Source organism: Erinaceus europaeus, chromosome 23, assembly GCF_950295315.1.
Source record: "Erinaceus europaeus chromosome 23, mEriEur2.1, whole genome shotgun sequence".
In the NCBI taxonomy this organism is placed as follows: domain Eukaryota; kingdom Metazoa; phylum Chordata; class Mammalia; order Eulipotyphla; family Erinaceidae; genus Erinaceus; species Erinaceus europaeus.
In genome coordinates, this window is record NC_080184.1 from 12,530,366 (window position 1) to 12,545,698 (window position 15,333).

General features: G+C 55.8%; 1 protein-coding gene across 2 annotated transcripts; it reads left to right on the top strand.

Annotated features, from left to right (window-relative positions):
- The first annotated feature begins 14 nt into the window (after positions 1-14).
- PLPPR2 (phospholipid phosphatase related 2) lies at positions 15-14,970 on the top strand. 2 transcript variants are annotated; one of them, XM_060181771.1, is made up of 9 exons: positions 15-194; positions 5,109-5,188; positions 6,218-6,406; positions 6,866-7,001; positions 8,587-8,858; positions 10,057-10,233; positions 11,140-11,262; positions 11,573-11,624; positions 12,175-14,970. In XM_060181771.1, the coding sequence occupies exons 2-9, from the start codon at positions 5,123-5,125 to the stop codon at positions 12,516-12,518; spliced, it is 1,359 nt and encodes a 452-aa protein (XP_060037754.1). In that variant the 5' UTR covers positions 15-194; positions 5,109-5,122; the 3' UTR covers positions 12,519-14,970. The 2 variants fall into 2 exon arrangements, with proteins under 2 accessions (XP_060037754.1, XP_060037755.1); XM_060181772.1 differs by having other exon boundaries at positions 11,140-11,246; positions 12,175-12,340.
- The last annotated feature ends 363 nt before the right edge of the window (positions 14,971-15,333 follow it).

Genomic DNA, 15,333 nt, shown 5'->3' on the forward strand with positions numbered 1-15,333 from the left:
CCGCCCTCTCTCCGGCTAGTCTGAGCCCGGGGGTGGCCGGGGCCGGGGCCCTCGCTTCTGCATCCCTGCGGCCGCCCTCACTCCCGGGGGAGCCGGCTGTCAGTCTGTCCCTCTGCCTGCCCAGCCGCGCCAGGGTCGTCCAGGCGGCTCGGGGAGGGGAGAGAGAGGGATCCGACGATTACATCTTCCGCCTGGTGAGGGGAGACGGGATTTGGGGCGCTCCCCCTCCCCCACCACCCCCCGCTTCCATCCCTCCCTGGGTCTGTCTGTCAGTCGGTCTGGGGGTTGGATTGGGGTCCCGCGGAAGGGAGGGCATTGGTGGTGGGGGAGGGAGGAGGCAGGGAGCTGGGGCTGCCGCGGAGGGGAGGGGGCAGGGCTGGGCGAGGGAAGCGTGGGGAGGGGGAGGGGGAGCCCCCCAGGCTGGCGTTCGGGGGGGGGGGGCGCGATGGCCGGCTTGTCATTGTGTCCCTGTGGTGTGATTGTGTAACTGTCATTGTGTCCGGCTGGAGAGCTGGCCAGCTGTCATCCGCCTGGCTGGAGAATGGTGGCTTTAGAGAGTCCGTGCAGTGTGCGTGTGCGTGCGTGTGTGTGTGCGCGTGTGTGTGTGTGTGCTGAGTGGCTTATCACCAAGGCTCTTGTCATTTGTGTGGGCACAGAGGTGATTGTGTGGCCGCCGGTCTACATGGCCTAGTGGCCTAGACTGGCTTGTGTGGACCTTGGTGTGTGTGTGTGTGTGTGTCGGTGGCACTCGACTGTCATCCAGGCCTTGTGCTTGTGGCCATGTGGGTGACAGTGGGTCTTTCTGTCTTTTATATCAATCCGAGCCCTGGCCGGGGATGACACACTGGTGTGTGTGTGTGTGTTTGTGTATGTCTGTCTCGGTGACACTCTCTTTGTGTATGTCTGTCTCGGTGACACTTGATTGTCAAACAGGCCTTGGGGCCATGTGGGTGACAGTGGGTATGTCTGTCTGTCTTCTATCAATACGAACCCTGGCCAGGGATGAGACCCTGGTGTGTGTGTGTGTGTGTTCTCCTGGGTGCCTCGCCATGGGGGGGTGACCCTGTCACCAGGTCTTGACCCCCGTCATGAGCAGTGACTGTTCCCCCAAGTGACTCTTGGGGCTGGTGCTGGCAGCTCTGTCTGTCCCTGACTGAGTGGGAGGACTCCCCCCCCACTATCTCCTGTCTGTGACTTTTGTGTCTGGGGCGAGAGGGGGGTGTTTGATCTGTGTGGGCCGCGTGCATGCTGTGTGTGTGTGTGTGTGTGTTCTCGCGCGTGCGTGTGCGAGCCGTGTGTGGTGGGTGTGGGGTATCCGTGTGAGTGAATCTGGCATAGGAGGCTGCAACGCACCCACCTCAGCCCTGGGCTTCCTGCTTCTGCTGAGAATGGACAATGGCCTTGTCGTGTGTGTGTGTGTGTGTGTGTGTGTGTGTGTGTATTTGTGTCTTCATTGTCATTTTCTTGTGGACAAATCTCTAAACTGACTTCCTTGTATCTACTTGTATGTTTCAGTAGATTGCTTGAGGATGGATAGATACAGAGAGAAAACCAGGGGCTGGGGAGATAGCATCATGGTTCTGCTAAGAGACTCTCCTACCTGACACACCAAAGGTCCTGGGATCAATCCCCAACACTAGCATAAGCCAGAGCTGAGCAGGGCTCAGGGGAAAATAATAGTAATAGTAATTATTAGAATGATGATGATGATGATTCTGCAAACACACTCTCCCATCTGGGGCTCTGAGATCCCAGGTTCAATCCCTAACAATACCATCAGCCGGAGCTGAACAGGGCTCTGGTAAATATTAATGAATTAATGAATTAATGAATTAAATTATGGATTAAAGAGAAAGAACCAGAACAGCATTATTCTTCTTCTAAAAAATTGTATGTATTATGGGCCAGGGGGTAGCACAGCAGGTTAAGTGCACACAGCACAAAGCGCAAAGATCTGCGCAAGGATCCTGGTTCGATACCTGGCTCCCCACCTGCAGGGGAGTCACTTCACAAGCGGTGCGGTAAAGCAGGTCTGCAGGTGTCTCTCTGTCTTTCTCCCTCTCTGTTCCCCTCCCCTCTCAATTTCTTTCTGTCCTAGCCAAAAAGAAATGGAGAAAATGGCCACAGGAGCAGTGAAATTGTAGTGCAGGCACAGAGACCCAGTAATAACCTGGAGGCAAAAAAATTGTATTTATTTATTTGTTTATGAGACAGATTAGATAGAACACCACCCCTCTTTTCTTTTTTCAATGTTCCATATATTACGAGCCAGGAGGGGGCGCAGTAGATGAAGCCTTGGGCTCTCAAGCCTGAGGTCCTGTGTTTCATCCCTGGCATCACATGTACCAGGAAGATGTCCTGCTTCTCCTTCTATTTTACTCTTAATAATTGCATCTTTTATTATTATTATTTTTAAATATGTATTTATTTCCTTTTGTTGCCCTTGTTGTTTTATTGTTGTAGTGATTGTTGTTATTGATGTCGTTGTTGTTGGATAGGACAGAGAGAAATGGAGAGAGGAGGGGAAGACAGAGAGGGGGAGAGAAAGACAGACACCTGCAGACCTGCTTCACCGCCTGGGAGGCGACTCCCCTGCAGGTGGGGAGCCGGGGGCTCAAACCGGGATCCTTACACGGGTCCTTGCGCTTTGTGCCACCTGCGCTTAACCCGCTGCGCCACCGCCCGACTGCCCTTTAATTATTTTTTTATAGGATGAGACAAATAGAAATTGAGAGGGAGGGGAAGAAAGAGAGACACCTGCAGACCTGCTCCATGGGGCGTGGGGGCTCGAACCCGGATTCTTTCATATGGTAATGTGTGTGCCACTGCCCAACCCCCTGAATATATATAATTTGTTTTACTTGAATGACAGAGAGATACAGAGAGAGGTAACAGAGCCTTGTTATCTTCCCAGTCCTGAGCTTTAAGAAAAATGCACATTTATTTAGAGAGGAGGAGAGAGAGAGAGAGAGAGAGAGAGAGAGAGGAAGATACAGAAAGAGAGAGCCCAGAGCCCTGCTCAGTTCTGGCTTCTGGAGGTGTGGGGATTGAACCTGGGACTTTGGAGCCTCAGTCAGGAAAGGCTTTCTGCAGAACCATTACACTATTTCCCTCATCCATAAAGGTTTCATGTTTAAATAGTAAAAAAAAAAAATTATCTTTACTCATCTATTGGATAGAGACAGCCAGAAATCAAAGGGGAAGGGGGAGAGAGACAGAGAGATACCTGCAGTCCTGCTTCACCATTCCTGAAGCTTTTCCCTCTGCAGGTGGGGGCTGGGGGCTCGAACCTGGGTCCTTGCACAAAGCAGAGTGCACTTAACCAGGCGTGCCCCCACCCAGTCCCCATAAATAAGCCTATTTTTATTTATTTTATTTATTCATGTATTTTTAGCAAGGAGAGAGAAAGAAGCAGGGCTTCCATCTGGCACAGGCATTGCTGGGGATGGAACTCAGGCTCCGGAGTCCAGCGCTTTCTCCCCTGCACCCTCTCTTGGGCTGTGAAGCTGTGCGCTCTGGAGAGCACTGGGAAGGGGACAGGGGCGTCGTGAACATTTGGCGAGGGAACCTTTGGTGACCCTCCCTCTCCAGGTCCCAAGACAGAACCTGCAGCCCGTGTGGATGGCGTGCCGGATCCCAGGTGTCTGCCCTTCCCTTCTTGGGGCTCCGTCTCCATGTTGTCGGTGCAATGGGGGTGACCCGCATGGCCCCACTGGCTCCTGCCTGGGGCGGCTGTGAGTCTGTGGGTGTGGTGACGGCAGCCAGTGTGAAGCCTAGGACAGGGACCCTGTGGCAGGTGAGGTGACCTTGGGGGGCTGGAACCCATGGGCTGTGACCATTCCGCAAGAGGCGGGGTGCTGGGGAGCAAGTTGGATGGGGACTAAGGGGGTCCAGATGCTGGGAGGCAGATGGGCTGGGGGTGGAAGAGGAGGAGGAGGAAGGAGAGGACAGGCAACTGAGCCAGAGGGAAGATGAGGTAGGAAGCCTGAAGCAATTTGTCACCACCCAAAGGGACAGGAGTTGACAGAGGACCCTGACCAGAATGGGTCACGCACACACAGAGCTTGAGGTCCCCTATAAGATGGGGTGTCCTCTCAAAATAGATGGGACCCCGGGGGTCGGGCAGTAGCGCAGCGGGTTAAGCGCAGGTGGTGCAAAGCGCAAGGACCTTGTAAAGATCCCGGTTCGAGCCCCCAGCTCCCCACCTGCAGTGGAGTCGCTTCCCAGGCGGTGAAGCAGGTCTGCAGGTGTCTGTCTGTCTCTCCCCCTCTCTGTCTTCCCCTCCTCTCTCCATTTCTCTCTGTCCCCCTGCTGAGCTCTGGCTGATGATGGTGCAGGCGACTGAATTTAGGGCTTCAGAGCCTCAGGCAGGAGAGTCTCTTTGCAGAACCATCACACTATCTGCCCCACTCAGTTAATTTATTAAAAAAAAATTTTCTATTTATTTATGATTGGATAGAGACAGAGAGAAGTGGAGAGGGGAAAGGGGGAGAGAGAGGGAAAGAGTTGGAAGATGCCTGCAGCCCTACTTCATCACTCGTGAAGCTTTCCCCTGCAGATGGGGACTGGGGACTGGGGACTTGGATCTGGGTTCTTGAGCACTGTGACGTATGCGCTCAAACAGGTCCGCCACCACCTGGCCCCTCCAATTAATTATTATTATTATTATTGTTGTTGTTGTTTTATTATTACCAGATCCCTGCTCAGCTTTGGTTTATGGTGGTGGGGGGATTGAACCTGGGACTTTGGAGCCTCAGGCAGGAGAGTCTCTTTGCTTAACCATTATGCTATCTGTCCTCGCCCTCAATTAATTAATTTTAAAAGGGTCTCCCCACTCAGGAAAGAGGAAGGCACCCCCCAGAAGGCCCCAATCTCATATGCAGGAGCTCCGCCTCCCTTCCCTTAGACTCTCTGGGCTCTGAGCTGAGTGGGTTCGGTCAGGGCATCTGACCATTGGCTAGCGACCACTGAGGAGGTGGGCCCTGGGCTCTGGGGGCGTGGTCAGAGGTACAAGGGCGTGGCTTAGGTGGGGCGTGGTTATATGCTAGGGGCGTGGCCTGGAGCAGGCCCCTCCTCCGGCGACCCCACTCCCCTCCCCACCTCCTCAGGCCGGGTCTTCACCATGGCGGGAGCCAGACCGCAGCTGAAGAGGAGTTTCTCCATCATTCCCTGTTTCGTCTTCGTGGAGGTGAGAAGTGATACACCCCCCCCCCCCCGCAACTGCCTCATTTCCTGGGGCCAGGCAGTGGTGCACCTGGTTAAGCGCTCCCATCACAGTGCTCAAGGACCCAGGTTCACGCCTCCTCCTTCTCCCCTCTCAATTTCTTTTTGCCTCTCGCTAGTAATAAGTGATATTTATGGAGAGCCAGTGTCTCACCTGTCATACCGGGGATCGAAGTCAGAACCTCATGCATGAGAGCCCAACATTTTATTCACTGTGTCACCTCCCGGGCCCCAGGGGCTTGAACCCAGGTCTTTGCAAACTGTAACATGTGCGCTCAACCAGCTGTGCCAGCACCCAGCCCCCTGCCTCCTTTTTCTAGCCTCTCTGTCTCTCTTTTTTCCCTTCTCACTGCCTCCATGATTTTCGTTGTTTCTCCCAGGTCCTGACTCATTTTTTGCTCCCCACCCTTCTCCATCTCTCCCCGCTTCTCTCTTCCTCTCTCTCTCTCTCTCTCTCTCATGTGTGGCTCTGTGGGTAGAACAAGGAGTCTCATATCCTGAGCCACTGCACCACGCCTGCCAGAGTAATGCTCTGGCCTTTCTCTCACTGAATACATAAATGCACGTTTCTTTTGATTTTGTTTATTTTTCCTGGAGCGCTGCTCAGCTCTGGCTTATGACGATGCTGGGGCTTGAAACTGGGTCTTCAGAGCCTTGGAGGTGAAAGTCGTCTGCAGAGGCAAGATGTCATTTCTTTCTTAACGCAAGAGCGTTGAGAGAAAAAGAGATTGGGCGGGAGTCGATAGCATAATGGTTATATAAAGAGGCTTTCCTGCCCTGAAGCTCCAAAGTCCCAGGTTCAATCCCCAGGGCTGAGCTGGGCTCTGGTAAAAGAAAGAGAGAGAGAGAGAGGGTGGGGGAAAGAGAGAAAAGAGACTTAGAGTACTACTCTGGTGCAATGCAATGTAGGAATTGAACTTGTGGCCTCAGGTTACCAAGCCCAGTGTTCCTTCCTGGGCCCCTGACCCTCTGTCTCCGCCTTTCTTCCGGCCAGTCGGTGCTGCTGGGCGTCGTGGTCCTGCTGGCATATCGCCTGGAGTTCACTGACACCTTCCCCGTGCACGCCCAGGGCTTCTTCTGCTATGACAGCACTTATGCCAAGCCCTACCCGGGCCCCGAGGCTGCCAGCCGGGCCCCACCTGCACTTATCTACGCCCTGGTCACCGCTGGGCCCACCCTCACAGTGAGACTGGGCCTGGAGGGTCGGCCCCGGGGTCAGTGGGTGGGCCGAGGGAGGGCTGATTCCTGGACCTGGAAAAGAGGACCCGGTCCTAGCCACGCCCCTCTCTTGGCCACGCCCACAACTGGGCCACTGCCCTAAGCTGGTCCATACCCACCAGTTGGGTCCTGCCTTCTCATTGAGTAAAGCCCCAGAGATGGGCCACGCCCCCGAGCTGGACCCTGCTCTCTAATTGGACCACACCTCTGCCAGGGGCGACGCCCCCGAGCTGGACCCTGCTCTCTAATTGGACCACAACCCTAACCATGGCCACGTCCCTAAGCAGGGCCCTGCCCTCTAATTGGACTTCTAAGAGCTGCGACCCCTCCCACCCCAGCCTGATCCCGCCCCTCCCTAGACACGCCCGCACGTGGGCGGAGCCTGAGGCCCCGCCCCTTGAGGTTGTGCCCGGCCTCCCCGCAGATCCTGCTGGCCGAGCTGGCCCGTGCCTTCTTCCCTGCTGCCCCCTCTGCCATCCCGGCCATCCCCGAGAGCACCATCGTGTCTGGCGCCTGCTGTCGCTTCAGCCCCTCGCTTCGGAGGCTGGTCCGCTTCCTGGGTGAGTGACAGGTTCCAGGGCATCATCACAATCAAAGGGACCCAGACTCAACCCTCACAGGTACTGCAGGGAAGGGGTGGGCAGCAGGTTTAGGATTGCCCAGGATTGAGGGGTGGGCGGGGGATCTGAGGGATGGCTCACCGGACACAGAGCACACATGGCCTGACACAAGAACTCAGGTTTGAGCCCTGGGCACCCCGTGGGAACAGCTGCATGGAGGGGCGATGGGTAGCACAGTGGGTAGCAAAGACAACATAGTGGGTCAGCAAAGAGACTCGCTTGCCTTATGGAGAGAGAGAGACAGAGACCAGAGCCCTGCTCAGCTCTGCCGTCTGGTGGTGCTGGGGATTGAATCTGAGGCCTCAGAGCCTCAAGCAGGAAAGTCTTTTGCAAAGCCATCATGCTGGGAGTCGGGCGGTAGCGCAGTGGGTTAAGCGCACGTGGCGCAAAGCGCAAGGACCGGCATAAGGATCCCGGTTCGAGCCCCCGGCTCTCCACCTGCAGGGGAGTCGCTGCCCAGGCGGTGAAGCAGGTCTGCAGGTGTCTGTCTTTCTCTCCCCCTCTCTGTCTTCCCCTCCTCTCTCCATTTCTCTCTGTCCTATCCAACAACAACGACATCAATAACAACAATAACTGCTACAACAATAAAACAACAAGGGCAACAAAAGGGAATAAATAAATAAATAAGTAAATATAAAAAATAAAATAAAAACCATCATGCTGTCTCCCCAACTCGGTTTCTTCCTTTAATAATTTATCGATTTACGAATTAGTAAAAGAGAGAGAGAAAAAGGAGAACCAGAACATCCCTTTGGCACATATGAGATCTCAAAACTCCCAGATTTATTTTTCCCTCTTACCCACTGGTTGCCAAGTCCTCCCATTTTTTCCCCCTTTTGTTGCCCTTGTTGCTTATCATTGTTGTCGTTGTTGAATAGGACAGACAGAAATGGAGAGAGGAGGGGAAGACAGAGAGGGGGAGAGAAAGACAGACACCTGCAGACCTGCTTCACCGCCTGGGAAGCGACTCCCCTGCAGGTGGGGAGCCGGGGGGCTCGAACCGGGATCCTGACGCCAGTCCTTGTGCTTTGCACCACATGTGCCCCACCCGCTGCGCCACCGCCCAACTCCCTGCTCATTTTTTAAAAAATTCTTTATTTATTGATTGATGAGAAAGATAGGAGGAGAGAGAAAGAGCCAGACATCACTCTGGTACATGTGCTGGCAGGGATCGAACTCAAGACCTCATGCTTGAGAGTCCAGTGTTTTATCCATGATGCCACCTCCTGGATCACAAGGATTTATTGATTACTGGACAGAGACAGAGAGAAATTGAGAGGGGAGGGAGAGATAGAGAGGGAGAGAGACAACTGCAGCCCTGCTTCACAACTTGTGAAGCTTTTCCCTTCAGGTGGGGACCAGGGGCTTGAACCTGGTTCCTTGTGCACAGCAATGTGTGTGCTCAACCAGGTGTGCCATCACCTGCCCCCCTGCCATAACTTCTTTAGCCAGTCACCTGTTGCTGAGATCCCCAGATTTGAACCTCCCATCTGGTGCCCCCTCTACCTCCCACTCCCATTTGCAGGGGTCTACTCCTTTGGCCTCTTCACCACGACTATTTTCGCCAACGCGGGCCAGGTGGTGACGGGCAACCCCACGCCCCACTTCCTGTCCGTCTGTCGCCCCAACTACACGGCCCTAGGCTGCTCGCCACCCTCCCGGGACCACCCGGGACCTGACCGCTTTGTCACAGACCAGGGAGCCTGTGCCGGCAGCCCCAGCCTGGTGGCCGCTGCGCGCCGCGCCTTTCCCTGCAAGGACGCGGCCCTTTGTGCCTACGCCGTCACTTACACAGCGGTGAGCCCTGGAATTGGGGTGCTGGGGGGCGCAGGGACCCCAGGCAAGGTGATAGCCAGCTCGCGAGGACCATGGACAGCTCCTGGAGAGGCCACGCCCCCAAGGAGGACTCCGCCCCACGGATTGGTTCCCTCCTTCTGAGCAGACCACGCCCCATGATAGACCACGCCCCTCCATTGGACTCCACCCCCTAGAGCTGGAGGACAGAATAGACTGTGTGATCCAGGCCCTGGGATGGATTGGTGTCTGCCATGTGCTTCAGGCCACGCCCCACTCTAGGACACGCCCGTTGTGGGCGTGGCAACTCAACTGGCTGGGACGTGACCCTCTGATTGGCTCCTCTCTTGGAGCCCCGGCCACACCCCCACTTTGCCTCCCTCCCCATTGTAGGCCACGCCCCCAAAGGGGTGTAGCAACCCAATTGGCCCTGGGCTCCGCCTGCTGATTGGCTAATGCCTTGTGCTCCAGACCATGCCCCCATGCTGGACTCTGGTTTCCCCTAGAGGGCGTGGTCAAAGAACAGTCCCCGCCCCCTCCTTGTCCAAGCCACGCCCCCTTGTGACCCATGCTCCCTTTGCTCTCTGACCATTGAGCTTCCTCACCCATGATGCCAGAACCAGCTAGATTCTGTGTGTCCCCACCCTGCCCCCAGCTTAACCTTTGTCCCCACAACCTGCCTACGGTTTGGAGGACTGGGCTCTCCAGCCTTTTGCTTAGCTTCTCACCCTGTCTGTGGTCCCCTGGGATTTAAGAGAAATTATTATTATTATAATCTTTTATTAATTTGATAGAGACAGACAGAAATGGAGAGGAAGCGGGGAGAGAGACAGGGAGAGAGACAGAGAGACACCTGCAACCCTGTTCACCATTTGTGAAGCTTTCCCCCCTACAGGTGGAGACCGGGGGCTTGAACCCTGGTCCTTGCATGTTATACCATGTGGGCTCAGTCAGATGTGCCAACACCCAACACCCCTAGCAACGGATATTTTTTGGGGGGTCCACCTCCTAGAGATGTGTGTGTGTGTGTTGTTGGGGGGGGATCTAACTCCGTCCAGGCTCTGGCCACGTCCCCAACCCCATTCTTGCTCCAATGTGGTTTCATTCCCTGGAATGTCTGGGGTCACGGAGGCAGTGCCCACCTGAGGGTTCGGCCAGAGCACCCCCTGATCTGCGCCCCCACCCCACCCCACCCCCACAGATGTACGTGACCCTCGTGTTCCGGGTGAAGGGGTCCCGCCTGGTGAAGCCCTCGCTCTGCCTGGCGCTGCTGTGCCCCGCATTTCTGGTGGGCGTGGTCCGCGTGGCCGAGTACCGCAACCACTGGTCCGATGTGCTGGCGGGCTTCCTCACTGGGGCGGCCATCGCCACCTTCCTGGTGAGCGCCCCCCACATTCCCACCTGGCCCTGCATCAGGGGAACCCCAGGGTCCAGGCAGGAAAGGGCCTTAGGCTCATCGCTGCGTGTTGGGGCCCTCTTGGTGAAGACTCAGTAGTTTGTTTGTGTGCAAAACCTCAGACTGAGGGTGGGGGGACACAGCAGGGTGGTTCTGCAAAAAAGTCTCTCCAGCCTGAGGCTCCGAGGTCCCAGGTTCAATCCCCTGTACCACCATCAGCCAGAGTTGAGTAGGGCTCTGGGGAAAAATAAAGATTTTCAAAATTAAAAAACCGGGGGCGGGTGGTGGTGCACCTGGTTAAATGCACGTTACAATGCACAAGGCCCTGGGTTCAAGCCCCCGGTCCCCACCTGCGAGGGTGGGGGGGTGGGAAAGCTTTGCGAGTGGTGAAGCGGGGCTACAGGTGTCTCTGTGACTCTTTCCCTCTCTATCTCCCCTTCTGTCTTGATTTCTAGCTGTTTCTATCAAATTAAAAGTAAAAAACCAAAAAGCACCTCAGGTTTACATTGTGATTGAAGCGTTTGGGGAGACAGCAGGCTGGTTCTGCAAAACACTCTCCTTCCTGAGGCTCTGGGGTCCCAGGTTCAGTCCCCACCACCCTCCTCCTCTGCTTCTTGCTGCTTCTTCTTCTTCTTCTTCTTCTTCTTCTTCTTCTTCTTCTTCTTCTTCTTCTTCTTCTTCTTCTTCTTCCTCTTCCTCCTCTTCTTCTTCTCCTCCTCCTCCTCCTCCTCCCTTTTTCTCTTCTCTCTCCCACCCTCCCCCTCCTCCAACCAGAGTCTCAGTTCTCCTTATCTGACTGGCATTCAGACAACTGGAGCTTCCCCCAGTGCTGTGGTACTCACATGTGGCACCTGGGACATATCCCCCCCACACACACCCCAATTCCAGGTCACGTGTGTGGTGCACAACTTCCAGAGCCGGCCGGCCTCTGTGCGAAGGCTCCCTGCCTGGGACGACCTGCGGCCAGCCCCCACTGTGGACAGCACCCTCGAAAAGTTAAGTGTAGCCCAGGTAAGGGGGGGCCGGGGGCCGCGCCCGGCTGGAGAGGGTGGTGGGTGGTGGGGGGTCAGGCAGCCGAGGAGGAGGCAAGAAATCTGGGGGGGGGCAAAGGGGTTCTGTGGACTGGGTGCAGGGGGGGCAGAAGCATGGACCCCATTTTCTGCCTCCCTTGGGGGCGTGGCTGAGCCTGCAGGGAGGCGCCTGGGTGGACCTGGCCTGGGTTTCTGTCCCCCCCATCCCACCCCCTGCGTGAGGGGAGGGGCTGTGACCCCGCAGGGCCCTGGGGGGCCTCTAGCCCCTTTCCCCCTCACCTCTGTCTCAGGAACCCGAGACCTGCAAGCCGCATGCGACACCGGCAAGGCTCCCCACATCCAGTGAGTGTCGTGGGGGGAGGGGGCTACGGTGGGAGGGGGGAGTGGGGGTGAGGGGAGAGATAATGGGGTCTCCTTGAGGAGAGGAATGGAGGAGGCAGGCTGTGGGGACCCCTTGAGGAGAGAGATAGGGGGCCAGGGGGAGTAATTGGGGGACAAAGATGGGGATGGGGGCTGGGGGGAGTCCTTGGGGAGAAAGATGGGGGCTGGAGGGAGTAATTGGGGGACAAAAAATGGGGAACAGGGGGAGTAATTGGGAGACAAAGATGGGGGCCAGGGAGAGTAATTGGGGACAAAAATGTGGGTCAGGGGGAGTCCTTGGGGAGAAAGATGGGGCCTGGGGGGAGTAATTGGGGGACAAAGATGGGGGCCAGGGGGAGTCCTTGGGGAGAGACATGGGGGTCAAGGGGTCCCCATGGGGAGAAAGATGGAGCAAGGAGGTCCTTGGGAAAGAGAGATGGGGCGGGGGGACTCGTTGGGGAGAGGATAAGGGGTGGCGGGTCCCTGGGGGAGGGATGCCTGCCGGATCCCGCGACCCCCGCCCCCCCCCCAGAGCCGCAGAGCTGCGCCCGCCGTGGCCACCTGATGTCCAGCTGCGTGTCGTCGCGGGCCCCGGCCCTGTGCTCGTCGCCCCGCGTCCCCCGACCCCGCCTGCGGTCCGAGCCCTCCGCCCTGCCCCTGCCCCTGCCCGCCCCCGGCCCCGGCCCCGCCCCGGGTCCCGCACCCTCGTCCCCCGGCCCCGGGGGTCCCGGCGGGGGCGGCGGGCGGGGCCGCAAGCTGCTGCTGCCCACGCCGCTGCTGCGGGACCTCTACACCCTCAGCGGACTGTACCCCTCGCCCTTCCACCGCGACAACTTCAGCCCCTACCTGTTCGCCAGCCGCGACCACCTGCTGTGACCCCCAGACCCCTCCCGACCCCCCAAGACCCCTTACCGCACCCCCAGGCCCTGCCTGCCACGGGCACCGCCCGGAGCCCCCCACAGCCCCCCACAGCCCCCACCAACAACCAGGTCCGGGCAGCAGAGAGGGGGGCTGGATGGATTTAGAGGGCGCCCTCACCCCACCCCCAAATGGAAAGGGGCACAACTGGGAGGTGGGCCCACCTGTCTCCGGGGTTGTCCTTTTAAAGGGCGAAGGCCGATCCCATGGATCAGGGCTCAGCCAATGGGAGCCCCTGATCTCCAAATTGTAACCAAAGGGAGTTTGCTCCAGCCAATGGGAGTTGCTCCTTTTGCTTCATTGATCTTTACGAGGCCTAGGTTGTCTTTTTTTTTTTTTTTTCTTTTCTTTTTAAAAAATATTTATTTATTTATTTATTCCCTTTTGTTGCCCTTGTTGTTTTATTGTTGTGGTTATTATTGTTGTTGATGATGTTGTTGTTGTTGGCTAGGACGGAGAGAAATGGAGAGAGGAGGGGAAGACAGAGAGAGGGGGAGAGAAAGACAGACACCTGCAGACCTGCTTCACCGCCTGGGAAGCGACTCCCCTGCAGGTGGGGAGCCGGGGGCTCGAACCGGGATCCTCATGCCGGTCCTTGTGCTTTGCGCCACGTGTGCTTAACCCACTGTGCTACCACTCGACACCCCTATTTATTTACTTTTATTTTATTTTAAAAATTTTTATTATTTATTGGATAGGGACAGAGAGAAATTGAGAGAGGAGGGGCAGATAGAGAGGGAGAGAGACAGAGAGACACCTGCAGCCCTGCTTCACCACTTGGGAAGCTTTTCCCCTGCAGGTGGGGACCAGGGGCTTGAACCTGTGTCCTTGCGCACTGTAATGTGTGCGCCTAACCAGATGCGCCACCGCCTGGCCCTTATTTTATTTATTTTTGTTTGTTTTGTTTGCCTCCCGGGTTATCGCTGGGGCTGGGTTCCGGCACTATGAATCCACCGCTCCTGGTGGACATTTTCCTCCATTTCATTTGCTAGGACAGAGAGAAGATGAGAAAAGGGAGAGAGGCAGAGAGGGGGAGAGACAGAGACACCTGAAGACCTGACTCACAGCTTGTGAAGCAACCCCCCTGCAGGTGTAGAGCCGCAGGCTCGAACCCGGATCCTTGTGCGGGTCCCTACGCTTCCTACAGTGGCGCTTAACCCGTAGCACCACCGCCCTGCTCCCTTTTTAATTTTTTTTGAACATTTAAAAAAATTCTCTTTATTTTTTTTTTTTTTTTTACCCACAGAGCTATGCTCAGCTCTGGCTTCTGGTCATGCTGGGATTAAACCTGGGAGCTCAGAGCCTCAGGCTTGAAAGTTATTGATTCTTGTTGTTGTTATGATGATATCTGGCCTCATCTGTGCAATTCCACTGCTCCAGCACTTATGATCGTATTTATTTATGTCTTTATTTTTTCCATTTCAGAGAGAGAGAGAGACTCCATAACTATAAATAGAGAAGGGGGTAATAGAGAGGGAAAGAGAGGGCCCGCGTGGTGACACACCTGGTTGAGGACATATGTTACAATAGGTAAGGACCTGAGTTCAAGCCCCCGGTCCCACCTGCAGGGGGACAGCTTCACGAGTGGTGAAGCAGGGCTGCAGGGGTCTCTCTGTCTCTCTCTTACAAGCTGTTAGGGCTCCAACTTGACTCCTGCAAAGGAAGCCACAGACCCTACCCTGTGAGACCCATAGTCCACAAGTCACACCTTAAACAACTGTTACTGGTGTCTTAGTCAATTATCAGACATAGGTTTTTTACAATTCTGATTTCCAGAGCCCTGCTCAGCTCTGGCTTCTGCTGGTGCTGGGTATTGAACCTGGGACCTCAGAGCCTCACAGAGGAAAGTCCATTTGCAGAACCATCATGCCGTCTCCCCAGCTCCCTTTACATTCTTTCCTTTATTTTTTTATCTTCCCCTTCAGATCTTAGAGGGTTGGTAGGTATGATTCCAGTCCGTAGGGGAACCCCTATATCTGGCAGGGGAAATGTGGGGGGGGGGAGGAAGATGGGTGATCTTTTTCCCTGCCATGTGAGTCCTCGAGTCTCAGGATCCCGTCCACGGTCCTTCATCCCCCCTTGACACAACCTCTCATCCAGCGCCACCCCCACTTTCCTCCACATGCAGGATTCATGTGGGGGTTCAGGGTGCTGTGTCTCCCTGTCTCCGGGTCACCCCCCAAAACCTTGTTCTTCATGAGGGCTGTGGAAAAGACTATTTTTTTCTTCTCAGAAACACCCCTGTTTTTTCACCGTGCCCCTCCCCAAATGCCTCAGCCTCATTTAGGGGAGGAGGGGTAGAGAGGGCTTCCCGTCCCTGGGGAGGGGGCGGCCAAAGGCAGTGGGCAGAGGAGACACTGCCCCCTTTCCCAGCCTTCCATCTTTAATAAACACCTGTTTGTAACAGAAACCTGGTAACATGCTGTCCTTGGTCACATGACTCTGCAGACACGTGAAAATGCCAACCGTGGAGATGCAGATGGGGGTCAGGCGGGGGCGCACCTGGTTGAGCGCTCGCGTTACAGGGCACAAGGACTCGAGTTCAAGCCCCTGGTCTCCACCTGCACGGGGAAAGCTTCACGAGTGATGGAGCAAGTCTGCAGGTGTCTCTCTGTCTCCCTGTCTATCTCCCCCTCACCTCTCAATTTCTCTCTGTGTCTATTCAATAATAAAAAAGTAATAATAATAAAAGAGAGACAGAGACAGCCCAATGCTGGCTCTCCCATTCATACCGTAACATCTGGAATATGGGGTCTTGAGATTGTTGGTTTGA